This window comes from Pectinophora gossypiella, chromosome Z (genome assembly GCF_024362695.1).
Source record: "Pectinophora gossypiella chromosome Z, ilPecGoss1.1, whole genome shotgun sequence".
Taxonomy (NCBI): domain Eukaryota; kingdom Metazoa; phylum Arthropoda; class Insecta; order Lepidoptera; family Gelechiidae; genus Pectinophora; species Pectinophora gossypiella.
The window spans coordinates 23,975,776-23,991,064 of record NC_065433.1 but is presented as its reverse complement, the minus strand read 5'-3'; the positions used below and the strand labels follow the sequence as shown (position 1 = coordinate 23,991,064).

At 37.7% G+C, this 15,289-nt stretch overlaps 1 protein-coding gene across 2 annotated transcripts in view; it reads right to left on the bottom strand.

Moving 5' to 3' along the window:
- Positions 1-14,845, bottom strand: part of LOC126380321 (katanin p60 ATPase-containing subunit A-like 1) — a 30,513-nt gene extending 15,668 nt beyond the window's left edge. Inside the window, exons 1-2 of one of the 2 annotated variants that reach the window (XM_050029654.1) lie at positions 14,346-14,845; positions 4,063-4,168 (exon numbers count right to left, since the gene is read on the bottom strand). In XM_050029654.1, coding sequence (XP_049885611.1) covers positions 4,063-4,168; positions 14,346-14,537 — 298 coding nt within the window. In that variant the 5' untranslated portion in view covers positions 14,538-14,845. Of the gene's footprint in view, positions 1-4,062; positions 4,169-7,270; positions 7,474-14,345 lie in introns of those variants that run through there. The other variant, XM_050029655.1, reaches the window with a different exon arrangement.
- Between the last annotated feature and the right edge of the window lie 444 nt (positions 14,846-15,289).

Sequence of the window (15,289 nt, the reverse complement as noted above, 5' to 3'; positions counted from 1 at the left end):
GCGATCTTAACTAGTGGTCTGCCGAACCCTAGTGGTCCCTAAAACCTCCCAAGGAGGACCGCGAAGTCATTAATGATCATCAAGATGAGACAATGAGTCCGCTAAAAATCGCAATTACTTTTTAAATATATGAATAATTTCACACGTGTTTAATTCATAAAACCAAAACTCCAATGATAATAAATTTATTAGGCGGTAAATAGTTGATGGTCAATGGCTCATCAATATGTCATTCAAATGCATACTCAACTTTAAAAGGTTAAGAACCACTGGTCTAGAATAAACACAGATTGATCACAGTAGCAAGAGAATCGTATTACCACTGCATTGAAACGCAATAGGTTATTTTTATACCTGTACCACACCGCGAACACTTCATACAAAACACTTTTTTTACACAGGCACTCGAAGGACGTAATATACTATCCCGACGACCCGATTACTCTAGCCATAGAGGCGGCCAATCAGCTAGCGACAACAAACACTTAAAAACCCCGATACCGACCCCGCCGGCGTGATCGACGATTTCCCTCGTTCAGCACTTATCGCTATCGACCCACTAGGGTCGATATTATCCTCTCAGACGCCCTAAGCCGAGGTCGCGCCCAACTGGGCACCCTCAGGCCTGTTGTCATAAATGTTGTACCGGATGAGAGACCTCAGCGTTCCACATTTATCCGGCCAGGTAGTTAATGAAATCTACAATAAGTCACGTCAAAACAAAAAGACACTACACATTAACGTTATCGTACAAGCATATATGTGCAAGACCGATAGGGTGAGGTAAACCCAGTCGCTAGTGGGAAGCGGCGAATTGCCGTTCTATACGTAGTAGTAGTTATTTCTTATTCTATGCCTGTCCCACAAGAAATATTGTAGCTACTTAAGTGTGTCATTACGTGAGCATAAGCACAATCAAGTGAAGATGCCATAATAGTAGATCTTATGTACCTATGACATAACATACTCTAAGCTCTTGTGTACGGACAAATATTTCATCTCTAGTGTCTTCAAATCATTGACAATTGTGTAACTTATGACATGTTTAATGAGTTGTTAGTTTTGAAAAATAGGTACAGTTTTATAAACGTCTGCATATGCTAAATTCAAGACCATAAGCTCTATAGTATCTTAGGTAGGTCGCTAATAGGATGGGCGCAGCCACAAACATTACCATTAGACTACTTGCAGCCTCTTAACTGTATTTTTAATTTGGGTTTATTTTAATTTACCATTGTATGTTAAATATGATTTATTTCTGAAATAAATTTGAATTTGGAATTAGAGCTTTTGACTCGTAATAGATCAGTGTTCGTAATTCTAGCAAAGGATACCTGATTCCAGAAAAAAAAAGCTTCAAACAACTTGTATCTCCGCGTATTTACCCGCGCGTTCTCCGATAGAAATCCGGCCGTGTGCTCGATGGCTTAAGTATTTACGTAAAATCCACGTCACTGATTCGTGCTGAGATAGCACGAAATGAAAGTGACGCGTTTGCCGGCTATTGGGGACACCACCACAGCATTAAGGTACACTTGTCACTCGGGTGATGGGCGTACCGGTACCTAATGAAGTGTAAATATGCATAATCTCTTTAATGATGGAATCGACAGTTTAGGGTTTACTTTAGTGGTGTTCCTTTCAACTTTCCGCTTAACTGCTAGCATAGCATAGAACGGCAACTCTCCGCTCTTCACCAACGTCTGAGCTAGGTTTACCTCCCCCCCCCCCACCGAACATAGTTTAGACTTTTTTGTTTGTATGAAGTGTCCGATGTGTTCTAATCTGGCGAACAAACTTAACCTAATTTTACTTACAAACTAAAATTAAGTTGGTGCTTCGCCGAATCGGCACCATTGCAACATTTCCAATTTTCTCTATTACTTCATAATTATACTAAGGGCTATTTTTACTAAACTCTTAAACACATTTAAAATTCTATTTAAGTATATAATTCGGTCGAGTACTAGGTTCAAGATAAATTATGGAATTCTGATCACTAAATCATTTCCTTTATTCTATTTAACTTATTTAAGAAGTTTAATCATGAAAAACGTACCAAGTCCGACATTTAATCACGTTTTTCTATGACGTCACAGCGTGCTTTTTCATACAAATTCCTTAGTAATTTCGTGTTTTGACGTTTAGTAAAAAGTAACTGATTTGACTGGTTGGAAATTAGCCTATTCTGTTTAACTGTACAATTTACGAGATTAAAATTTAGGGTAATAAATGTTTTCATACTTAATTTTCCATGCTCAGACGGTTTTCGCTAATCGAAATCATAGAATAAATTATTTATTTATTTATAATACATACATACATAAACTCACCGGGGTAGCAGAGACTATGTACATTTGCTTCGATTGTGACACACTTCTTTTGCTTCCTTCATATTCATCAATCGTTTCATACACTCATGCCGGTTCAGAGTAGATCGTACTGATCCTTTTCTAAGGATATCTCCAGTTTGGTCAATGTACGTCCTTCTAGGTCTTCCTCTGCTAGCCCTATACTGCTTCCGTAAACCTTCTTTCATTCCTTTCTTCTTCTTCTTTAGAATAAATAATATTACTATGGAAACAGCACTCTCATCATCAAACTGAATTATGGTTCAAATTCTATCGATTTTGGCTTGGCTTCGACATCACTAATTATGTCTGTCATATGGGTGCGTGCGTCACAACACTATGTTAATTATCTGCGACCTTCAGCCATGGTCGATAATGGATACGATTGGATACGACCTGTGACTATACAGCCTATTGTACACCACCATTTGTGGTAACAATACCTGGAGAAATGTTACATGTTTACGCCCCATCAGTAATGCATTTTTTTAAAAGAACGTGTAGGGCCCTGTGCCGAGGTTTTTCTTGCAGCTTCTTTTCCCCGGCTATACAGGTTGTGAGAAGCTGCAGTAGTTTTAGGCGGATGAGACGTTCGTTATGTAAAAATTGACGATTCACAGTGTAACTACCTACCTAATAAAGATATATTTGAATTTGCATAATGGGGTGGGTAAAATCTCAAATGATCAGCCACTCTTGATACAAAGTTATAGTGGTGACGGGTGCCCAGCCAACGCGCAAGCGTGACCTTGTATCTTATGTGCATGCACATTTCTAAAGGCCATATTACTTTACGCGATTGATCGGGCACGATGTGTCGCGCAAGTATTTTAAATGTACAATATCGTGGTAACCCACATTCCCGAAATATGCATTTTCGGAGGTATATGACCTAACCTGTATTGGGATGGTTTTCCCTTCACGGGTTGAGAGGTCAGACAGGCAGTCGCTTCTGTAAAGTCTTTCAACCTGTCAAATCTTTAGGTTAGGTAAGCGGTCCCTGTGAAAAACGGGGTAATGCTAGAGAGATGATGATGATGGCGATATTGTGGAACTCCGCCCACCCTATGTCATAAAAAAATAATAAAAAATGACAAATTATTAAAAATTATCAACGTTGCACAAACTACGTAGTTACGTACGTGGTGTACCGACTGTTCGCGTTGCGCGATTTACATTGCGGCACAACAAAAACTTAAAATCTTAATTAAACATTTTCGACAAGAAAAACAAGTGGGAATTTTAATTTCTTTTTCGTTACAGTGTCACTCTTCTTCTATCGTGGGGGTTGTGAGGTGGATCACCAACATCATAAACTTGGTGTCAGGATTATTATTGAGCCGCCAAAGGCCCGTGAAATGGCTCATGTAACGACTACTTACTTACATCAGTAAGTAGTATCCAGGACCAACGGTTTAACGTGCCTTCCGAATCACGGATCATCTTACTTTCGGACAATGAGATGATCAGTCTGTAATGTCCTAATCAAACTAGGGATCACAAAATGAATTTTGTGATATGTCCCCATCGGGATTCGAACCCGGGATCTCCAGATCGTGAGTTCAACCATTCACTAACATCCTGTATATCTATCTTGTTAGAAAGAACACAATCCGTTTGTCCATTGTTAGTGACCGTACTGTCTGCTGCCAAATCTCAATATAGAAGTATCGACAAGAGGACGTACTATGTAGAATAAAAGGGTACTCACTGGCAGACAACGGTGTGATGGTTTTCTCTCCTTCGTGCTGGAACATCTGCAGTGTTGCCATAGTCGCCTTCACCTGTCGATACTCGCGCGCCATCTGTCGTTGGACCTACAAACAAAATCACGTGATAATAATGCATTTTGATTAGCTCTCTCGACTCTCGACCAATAGCGTTCGTTATATTCGTCACGCTATGAGAGAAACGCTGATTAAAATTATATATCTCACGAAATTCGGAAAAACGAACATTTATGTATATCCTGGATTAAGTTGATATTTCGCAACAAGGGTTGCATTAGTGCATAATGGAGTCTTAGAATTGTGTCTGGTTAATTCGGACGGAATCGATAATGAAAATATAGTACGTTTTAAATAGTGAGGTTGGGATGTATTCTTACTATTGATGACCAAAGAATTAATTAGTGATCAAAAGTAAAACACTATTGACCACCTTGTGAACTAAACACACCTACTCTCAAAACAAGCTTAGAACATCTCGGAAAATATTTAATATTCAGTTTTAAACTTAAATACTTCATTGTAACAGGGTGATTTTCTGTTAATATTTAAGAGCAAAATTGATGACGGATATCAGGTTACGTTACGCATCACAGCGGCGCGGGGAATGGGCAGGAAATACAATTAAAACGTTCGCAAAAATACTACAATCGCGAAATCGAATCGTCATCTGTTCCGTGCGGAGGCGAAAGTGAAATTAGATCTCCCATAATGATTAAGTCACAATTCTCCAAAGCAGACAATAAAAAATGTAAAGTTCTTCCCACACGAAATCTTGGGTTCGTTGAGTAAGAGAGGACTTGTAGGCAGACAGACACACGTACAGACGTACACCTCATGTCCGGAATACCAACACAAATCATCAGAAGAGAATTAATGTTGAAGACCGAAGTCGGATATGGTAGCCCATGCAAAAGTCCAATCAGTTTCTTGCAAAGTAATATATTAACTGGTTGCACTTAGACCTCCGGTCGGATCAGAATCAGAATCATTTATTCAACGTAATTATCATGGATAAACTTGTTGAAGGTCAATGTAACATTTTTGAATTTACGTCATTTCGCAAGGTGTTATGGCTGAGGAGAAGAAATGACAAGAAACTGCAACAGCAACACATCTTTTAAATCAATGAGGGTACATTACAAGTTATTTAATAACTAGAGGAACACATTCAATACCAGACATTTTTATCATTTAGGTAATCATTAATCTTATAATAGGCTTTTTTACATAAAGTAAGCTTCACGTGAGCTTTAAATTTGTTCTCTGACAAATTTAAGATATTATCTGGTATTTTATTGTAAAAACGTATACATAACCCCAAAAAAGATGAATTTAATTTACTTAATCTAGAATTTTGAACAACAATTTTATTTTTATTCCTTGTATTGTAAGTATGCCTTTCACAGTTTCTCGGAAGGAGAGATACATTTTTACGCATATACATAATGTTTTCATAAATATATTGACTTGCGACCGTCAGTATATTTATTTCTTTAAACAGCTCCCTTAAAGAGTCCCGACAACGCAGATTATAAATAGCGCGAACTGCCCTTTTTTGAATAATGAAAATAGTTTCTACATGATCTACAAGACAACCGTGAATTAGGTATATTGTGCGCTTCGACCAATAAACGATACGAATGCTATCTACGTAGATCGACGTCAAACGGCTATTGGTCAAAGGCCTCGATATAATTCGCACCGCGCGCGGCTCGGAACACCGTGCAGAGCCTACTGGTTACACGTCGCTTCTGTAATAGACCGAAAACACCTACAAAAACATAAATTTTATAATTATGACAACTAATGGTTCATAATTTCACCACTGTTTACCAATAATTCGCTGGGCTCAGTGAATGAACTTTTGCTCTTTGATTGTACTTTCAGAGCACCGGAAGTCAAATGTAATACGCGTCACCGCAAAAATATTCTATAGGTAGAATCTTTTGAGTTTTGCAAATGTGCGGTTGGACCTAATGTATTTTACCAAGTTAGGAATGTTCCAAACGAATATTTGAAAAAATATTAGATATTTTTGCTACGACACGAATGACGTGAAATTCACCTATCTATGACGAGTGGTTACTAGCCCATCGTCAATATCATTAACTAGCCATTAGACCGTTTCAAAGACGATATGGCCAAGTTGATAGGCAAATATACCAGTATTTTCTAATGCAGCAAAAAAGTCCTTTTAAAAGGAAAAATACAGCAATATTTTGGACTAAGCCTAATAGTAATCCACATAAATCCGTCAGTAATCACCGAAAACTGTATACAATGCCGCACATTGCAACAAACACGAACTGTTCCACTGTGCCCCAGTTTCCCCGCGGTGGCGCGGCACGCGACTACGTGACCGATTTCTACCCAATTTACAAAATAAACCTTCGTATTTCCTAAACGGATGCTTGTAGTAAAAAACGAAGGCTGGCCTGTCCAGTGTCCACCTACAACATTTGACATAACTAAACAATGGAATGCGTGTAAGACTAACGGAACGTCCGCCAATTTTCGTGAGAGACGACGCTAAAATTCGACACAGTACATACAATTAGTCAACGCTCGACATGAAAACCATAAGGATTTGAATCACGAATATAGACGAAACTTGACGTTTCTTCCACGAAAGCGATATTTCATTTCGTTGACCTATTTTAGGGTCAATGCACGCACATTATAAAGTCAAATCCATTCTATTGTGTATGGTAAATTAAACTGCTTAAACCCTTTACGTCTGACTGACCAACATGAAGTTGCTACATGTTTACTGAATGTCCTCTCGTTGTAACCACCCAGTCCATAGATAAGACATGTGAGACAGACTTCTCCTTAAACAAATTATACCTACTCGTAAGTGCAGAACACTCCTCCAGCGTCAGGATGTGAATTAAAAATCACTTCACGCATTTCGATATTACATTGTAACGACCTGTAGGCAGTTACGGTCGTATAAGTATGTCAACAGCAATTAAAAACAGAAGGACGTATGTGGGCGTCAATGTACAGTGTTCCATATTTGAATGTTTACGTCAATTTTGTTTCCGACGCATCCGAGCATAAAGGCAAGGATAATGTACGTCGTCATCGTTCTTATCAACAAACGGGTTAGGAGCGTTCTATAACCACACGTGTATCTAGTAACTATGGTAATAGTACACAGACAAAACAGTCTCGGGGCAAACTTACCTAGCAAAAGAAAGCTTCCTGCGTCACAAGATAATATGTATTCAGTCAGGGTTCGTTGAACTCTGCGGCAACGTCCACACTTCAGCCGATCGGTATTATGCATGACAATAAGTGTGTAAAAAGAGCGCGACGAAAGTTAGCGACAATAGAACAAACGTTTGGCGTGCATCCAGGCAGTCTAGGTGACCTAAACTTTACAGTTTGTTTCGGCCCGCACTAATTATATAGGCCGAAAACATCATACTTCACAAAGAGTTCTCCAAACTAATTAAAGAATCGCTTTTGTCTATTCAACACGAAACCTTTACCTTCGTAAAACGATAATACCCATTTGTAACCCGCAAGCGGATACAAATTTTTAAGAAACTTAAGAAAGGAAACGAAAAATTAACTTAAAAATGTTTGAAAGGAAGCCATTTGTTACTCTTTACAACGAAAGGATGTGTTTTTGTGTATACAATTAATAAAAGACAATTAAGTTAATTGCTATGACCGCAACAGTCGATTGGCCGGGTGGAAAACATGTTCAGTTCACGTACGACGCGCGACGCGGCTAGCGTGATAATATGCAAATGCATGGTTGTATGCGAGCTGAGCTTGCTAGTAAAAGTGTGACGTTTTAATTATACCCTTCTATTGATTGGTCACGGATTATTCGCGTTTTTATAACGGTTCCACGGAGCTGTACGTAATCAGCGGTAAATCGATAAAAATAAATAGAACCGCACCGCTATCCCCCAAAGCATAAGGTTCAAAACTGAAACATCGAACTGTCGCCAGTCGTTGCGGCGACGGCGTGGTAACGCACACTTTTTGTCATTCCCAGAAGTAACTGTACTTGTAATTTTGATTGAACTGTATTGTATGTCAATAAAGTTGTTTCCGCTGTTTATTTTTATGTTTAACCCACAGACTGTAAACTTCTATAAAGAGTTACGTGTTAGGACAAAGAATTGAGTAATTATTATATTATTATTTGTATGTCGTTTCCTTATCTCGGGACTAGAGTCCCGGACTTTTGGAAGGCGTGCGTGGGACCTAAGCAAACACGTATAGGCCCGGCGAACCGGCGATTATCCCTGTATGCATTATCATTATTATGATAGTCATCAATATGTTCAGTATTCACAATCGGGAATAATGAAATAACGCACAGCGGGCATTACTCAAATGAGATACGTCACAACGAGAATTTTCTATCAAAGTATGGAAATACTGTTCGATCGAGTGACGTAATCAATAAAAGCGGTTACCCATCGTACTCATTGTTATCGTAATTAAAATTCGAAACTCAGTCAAAAAGTAAAAAGAGATTGCTTATTGATCATCTTACACTGAAATTTATTTCTAGATTAACGTTTCATAATTTATGACCGAGTAAAATACCCATTTTCGGTAGGGCCATAGAATAAGGAATAATATGGCAGGGTTATTAGGAATATACTGAGAGCATAAGTTATGTTATATGCGTTTTCGCGTGTAGTTTATTATTTTAATTCTATTATTAATTATATTATTTGGCTAGGATGAAACACCAGTTTCTTTAGGCTACATTAATTTTGACATATTCAGTAAAAAATCATAAGGAACCTTGAAAATTGTTTTTATCTCCTTAAGTGCTTGAATTTTTGTTGTTTTTAAACAAAGATTACTTTACGTACGAAGAATATTATTAATTGTTTTTATCAACGGAGTTTCTGATGTTTTTTGAAGGTTTACCGAGTGAACTGGTGCTTGTTAAGTTTATTTACAATTACGACAAGTCGTTTACCTAGCTTGTGTGCTATAAACCAGTTATTTATTCGTTTTATGACTTTGGTGTTAAGTTAGACTGCATTAATAAGCTGGTATGTAGGCGACAGCACTGTTGAGTGTTCCTAAATTTTCATAAAAATGTGGAGTAATGCGGAGTCTATCCCATTTGAAGGATGAGTTACGAAAAATAAAAGCAGCCAGATGGAAAAGGGCACTTTTAATTGTTATAGTTTATAGTTTTTTTACGATGAATCCACTGGGCGACCTGACTTAGCGCGGGTCAAGAAAAGAGCAAACAGTGGTCCATGTTGGAGGTCAGACTAAAATGAACTCGTAAGTAGACATTCTACTTCCAAGGGCAAGATACTTTTACCTGCTTCGTTTGCCATGATGTTTTCCATTAAATGTTTTTTTAAAACAGAAGTTAAACGGACGGCAGTATGAATATGTTTTTTTTAAGTGACATATGGCAGATGGCATTAGCTACTTGGCCGGAGAAAAGGGGAGCGCTGAAGGCTTTCACCCGGTACAAAGTTTAAGACAAGAGGCCTGAGGGTGCCCAGTTGGGCGCGAACCTCGGCTCAGGGCGTCGTCTGAGAAGAAAAATATTTGAAAGAATTAATCGACCCTAGCGGGTCGAAAGCGATAAGCGCTGATTGAGGGAAATCGTCAACCACGCCGGCGGGGTCGGTATCGGGGTAGTATGAATTAGCTAGCAGTGCTGTCGACAGTACAAATAAGTATAGGTATTGTTAATATCTTTAAAAAACCAATTCTAGTATAATTTATGTGGGTAGGCCCGCTACAAGGTGGACCGACGATCTGGTGAAGGTCGCGGGAAGCCGCTGAATGCGGGCAGCGCAGGACCGATCGTCGTGGAGATCCTTGGGGGAGGCCTATGCCCAGCAGTGGGCGTCGTACGGCTGATGATGACAGTATAATTTATATTCCTTGTAGAAGACTATAGAGAACCGGAGAGGAAATATGATTGGCCACCTGATACGACACGATTCATTTATAACAAACATTATAGAAGGAAAAATTGAAGGGAAGAGAGGAAGGGGTAGACCTAGGATAACATTTATGAAACAAATAAAAGAGAAGGTGCAGGTCGTGTCGTATCGGGAGGTGAAGGTTTTGGCGGGAAGAAGAGAGGAATGGCGGTTACTCCACCGAGAAGAGCGCAGCTCTTAAATAGAGAGAGAGAGAGAGTATATTATTGGTAACTCTGTATTTAGATAATTTTTTGAAATGCATAAAACAAAGTGATCCTATAAAGGTTCCGTTTTGAGGTTCGAAACCCTAAAAATAACAATAAACGTGCGGAGATAATGAACTAAATAAAGTAGACCGTACGTCTTATTGCGTTCTGTGTTTTTTTTTCTGTGAAAAATGTATTTATTGAGATAAAGTGAGTCGCTAATCAGAAATCTATAATACACAATGCTTTTAACTGAAACTAGTTTGGTTGTTGCTACTTTCGAAGGTTATTTTATTACACAAGTGTTCGGATTAAAGCATTGTGCTACATTAAAGCAATCGAGTGTAAAAACACTTTGTAGGTTTCACTGGTTACACAAAAAGTTATCTATACAATACCTAGGTAGGTAGGTATATTCAGGGTGTTAGTGGCACTGTACCAAATACTGAGGGGGATGATGCAGACCATGATTCCGAGTTAATATCAAGTGGAAAAGTTATTTTGTATAATGTGTTTATGAGCATGACTTTAGATTTAGAAGACCTAACATTGTATGCCTATATGGCGGGATATAGCTGGATGAAACAACTTATAATTGACATGAACCTCTCTACCTATGATCCACAATAAATATATTTCATTTCATTTATTTTCAGTTACATACTTTTGCGACGGAACATTCCACTTGACAACTCAGAATCATGTGAATCATCATCATCATCGTCCCTAGCATTATCCCATTTTAGCTTACCTAACCTGTAGATTTGACAGGTATTGTTTACATCATGTCAAAAATCATCCCGCAAAATTTTCATTACGGTTTCACTAACATGCAAGGTATATAATAACCAATAATAGGTATCTATAGTGAACACTAATATAACCTACAATAACAGTCACAAGCGCTGTTCCCGTCTTCATTTATATCAGTACTGAGCTTCGTTGATGCTGAGTTGTTTATCATCCTGAGCTTATAGTAAAATTCGACAAAGAGATTATGCCTGCTATCTCCAACATGATGGTAATGGATGGTTGCCTGGAAGAGCCACTGCTGCTACTTAGGAATAAGACCGCCTATTATATATATATTCTTTGTCTTTTGTATTTCCTGTATGTGCAATACAGAATTATGTAAGTATGAGAGTAATGGTGATGATTCGAGTACAAACCATCGAAGTTGATTTTAAGTTATACCTGTCATTTTCTTATCCGCCGAAAAGGAAAGGGACGGGTAACACACGTGGGGGTATTCCTTAACAGTCTATCATCATCCCTTTCCTTTTCTGCGGATAAGAAAAAGACAGATAAGTATAACTTAAACTAAAATAAGAAGTGTCTACAGGAATCAGAGCCAAATCTTAACATTAGATTCTTAAATGTTAACATTCACACCCCAGACACTTCATACTAACCTCATTTTAAACAGACGCCACACATTGACGTTATCGTACAAGCGCAACGGTGTGTGTGACGTCTGTTGCCATACGATTGAAGACTGAACTATGTCCGAAGGGGGGTGAGGTAAATCCAACTCAGACGCTGGTGGGGAGCGGAGAATTGCCATACTAAGTTAAATTTTTATATAGGTACATTTTCGATTTTCTTTTGATTTCAGTGTAAATAAACTGTATAACGACACGAAATTTAGCTGAACTAGCAGATGGAACGTCTAAAATCTCCTACAACCAGATCAACAGGTTTTAATTCTCATTAGTCAATATAAAAGTGTAAATACTTTTTTGCAAGTTACGTTGCGTGGGCTGTGTCATGAATCATGAACCGTTGACCTTATGCAGATTGATGTTGATTCAATGAGCTCCTCTTCAGCTTGCAATGGCAACATTTCAATACATCAACATGATTGGGTGAATAAGCTAAATTACTTTTAAGGCTTATGCACACCAAGAGCAGTAGTAGCGCAGGCGCGGCGAAGCACACATAATAATAAAAACATTCTATCAGTGCTTTATGATGAACAAAGAATAAGTGTGTAAAAAAATGTTTCTGTGATTTCAATGACAAATACATAAACCCGAACATTATGGGAGAATATTGGGGAATTAAATATGATAACTGAACCCGTTGACAACTGACTAATTATTTGGAATCTGATTCATACTTTCATATCTTATTTTCTAGTAATCTCCCATCAGTCTCTAAGACTGTTAACAGACCTGAGGGTCTTAAAAGGCCATATTTAATAAATTCATCCGAAAACCTAATATTATAATTTGACACTAGCTCATGCTGCTTCTGTCCTGTATTAACTTTCTGTGTGCCGAAGCCTTTATAGTATGTGCAGTGTCAATAGAGAGACCATGCAGTGATTTGTAATTGGCATACATTCATAATTATGTCATATAATAAAAGACTTTAATTTCCATTTATGTGTCTAATATACCTAACACAATTGGGCGAGAAGAACTACAGGTTCCATGACTGTTGCGAAATTTTTAATTAAAAAAGAAAAGAAATTGTGAAAGGGTGCACAACATACTGAAAATGAAAAAGACAGTGTTTAAAGTAATGTCACCAAAAATTTAACAGTTTTGACAAGACAGATATATAAATGTTATGATTAAGCAACTTAAATACCCAATAAAATCGCGTGAATTATAGCGCTGAGTCATTATAACTAGAAGTTTACTAAAACAAAGACGAGATACAAAGGCGGCCATAAAATTTAATATTTTACATGAACAGCTCATGTGAGGATGTTTGTTCATTTTTAAAAACATATGCACCATTGTGAAACATAAGATTGTTGGTAAATACATCTTATATCTGAACCCGTTGACAACTGACTCATTATTTGCAATGTGACTCATGATATTGCACTTTCCTTTCATTTCTGTTTTTCTAATAATCTGCCATCAGTCCCTGGACAGACTGGGCAGTAAATACATAAACAACATTCATGATCATTATAAGCCGTACGACGCCCACTGCTGGGCATAGGCCTCCCCCAAGGATCTCCACAACAATCGGTCCTGCACTGCCCGCATCCAGCGGCTTCCCGTGACCTTCACCAAATCTTCGGTCCACCTTTTAGTGGGCAACATTAACCTTCCACAATAAATAGAAGGTTTTTAACAGTTACAAGAAAGAAAATTATCTGCAAACCGTTATAAATGCTTGTCTATCCTACATAATATTTTTTATTACTATAGTAATACATATTTAAAATGAGTTCTTGTGTTGGTAAATGAGATTTAATTTCCTCAATTTAATTGCAATTGGTATTAATATTCAATATCATTTTACCCTTGGATTATTTAATATATACCTACTACACGAACAGTTCTGTAGGTGTGGATGGATACATCTTAGCGAGTAGAATTATTGAAACTAAATCATTTTTTTTAAAAGATTGCACACTGCTGTCACGCAAGTTTTGTTAAAGACATCTAATAATAGTATTTCTAAAGTGCGGGGAGGCTTACTTTATATATAGATATTTATAGCATAATAGCAGCAGCATAAGTCCCACTGCTGGGAAAGTATATCTATATATAAAACAATGCACTAACAGGCACACAGAATGAATGAGAAATATTATAAATAGGAAGGATAATCTAAATTACTGTCTTTATAAATAGATTTATACTACCTTTTTACTATGGGAAGATATAAGTTATTTACCTATGTTGTGGATATAATATAAGAATGACTAAACTAAGCAAGGTGCTTGAGAAGACAAACAATAATGAGACAATGCCTGCAATGCTTTGTTACAAAAAGTTATATCTAGTACAATATAACTAACATGTGATTTTTCTTTTGAATATCACATAGTCTTATTTTCATTAGGAGCCTGGTTTCCAATTGTTACGATTAATATTTTGAATTATTGTAATTCATTTCATTATGTTATACAACTGAATACACAAACATTACCAAAAACACCTGTTATCCACAATACCATAAAAATTGTATGCAGGCCCGCATGGCTCGCCGTTTCGGCTCTCAGTGGGTGGCCTTCTGACTCCCAAAGGCGAAGCTAATTAACACTTCTTATCATAAAAGGAAATGTCACTGCACTCAAGGCGAGCAGCTTCGTATATGCTACGAAACGAGAAAAATCTCCATGAAAACACATATTTACTATGGAGTACTCACCAGTTGCCACTTGGACTTGCGTGTGGGGTCGGCGATGGTCATCAGCAGCCTCTGGATCATCTGCACCGTGCCTTCATAGTACACGAGGGCTGACTCGTAGTTCCCCATTAAAGCCATTTCCCGAGCTAGCTTCGTATTCTCGCAAATTTCGCCAACACAAACTGCCATTATTGTCATTCCCGCTGCGTACATGTAACGTTCCTCAACGAAAATTTTACGGCTCTAATCGAAGACCTGCAAAATCGCGTGTGACCAGTGCAATCTTACTCTGAAAGTGGCACTTCGCATTTTCACATAATCCGCCTGAACTGTATCGTGGCGACTTATTTTCGCCACACTTTGTAATTTTTATTCTCTCCTAAACGTTATTTATCTCATGTCTACTTGAAATTTTAGAAAATCAAAAACATATTTATGACACAAAACAAACTTATCAATTTCGTTCCTTCCTAGGACATTTTCGTTTGCCAGACAGTTCGTCCACCACACTCTCACAAACAATCGCAATTTGAATACCAACCTAAAAATATAAGAGAACAGCCCGAACAGCCAATCGTGAACCAGCAATTTTCCGCCATTATGTTGGTGCTATGAAAAGTAAGTTTGTTTTCTATGCCATAATCGTATTTGAGTCTATGGTTTATTCGAATCGATTATTAAAATCGATTTCACAATGGATGACTGTGCATGACGTATATAAAAATAAAGGTGGTGACAGACTCAACCTAATGGTGCTAATTCCTGTAAATACCATCTAATTTTATTTTAAGTTATATCTGTCCTTTTCTTATCCGCCGAAAAGGAAAGGGACGGGTAATCGACAAGCATAAAATTTATGGAACACACGTCAATTTTAAGCACAAATCTAAACCAACCGTCTAAAAATTTTACGTCAGTCAATAACCCGACACATTAATTTACTCATTCTTCCTAAAATTAAGAGC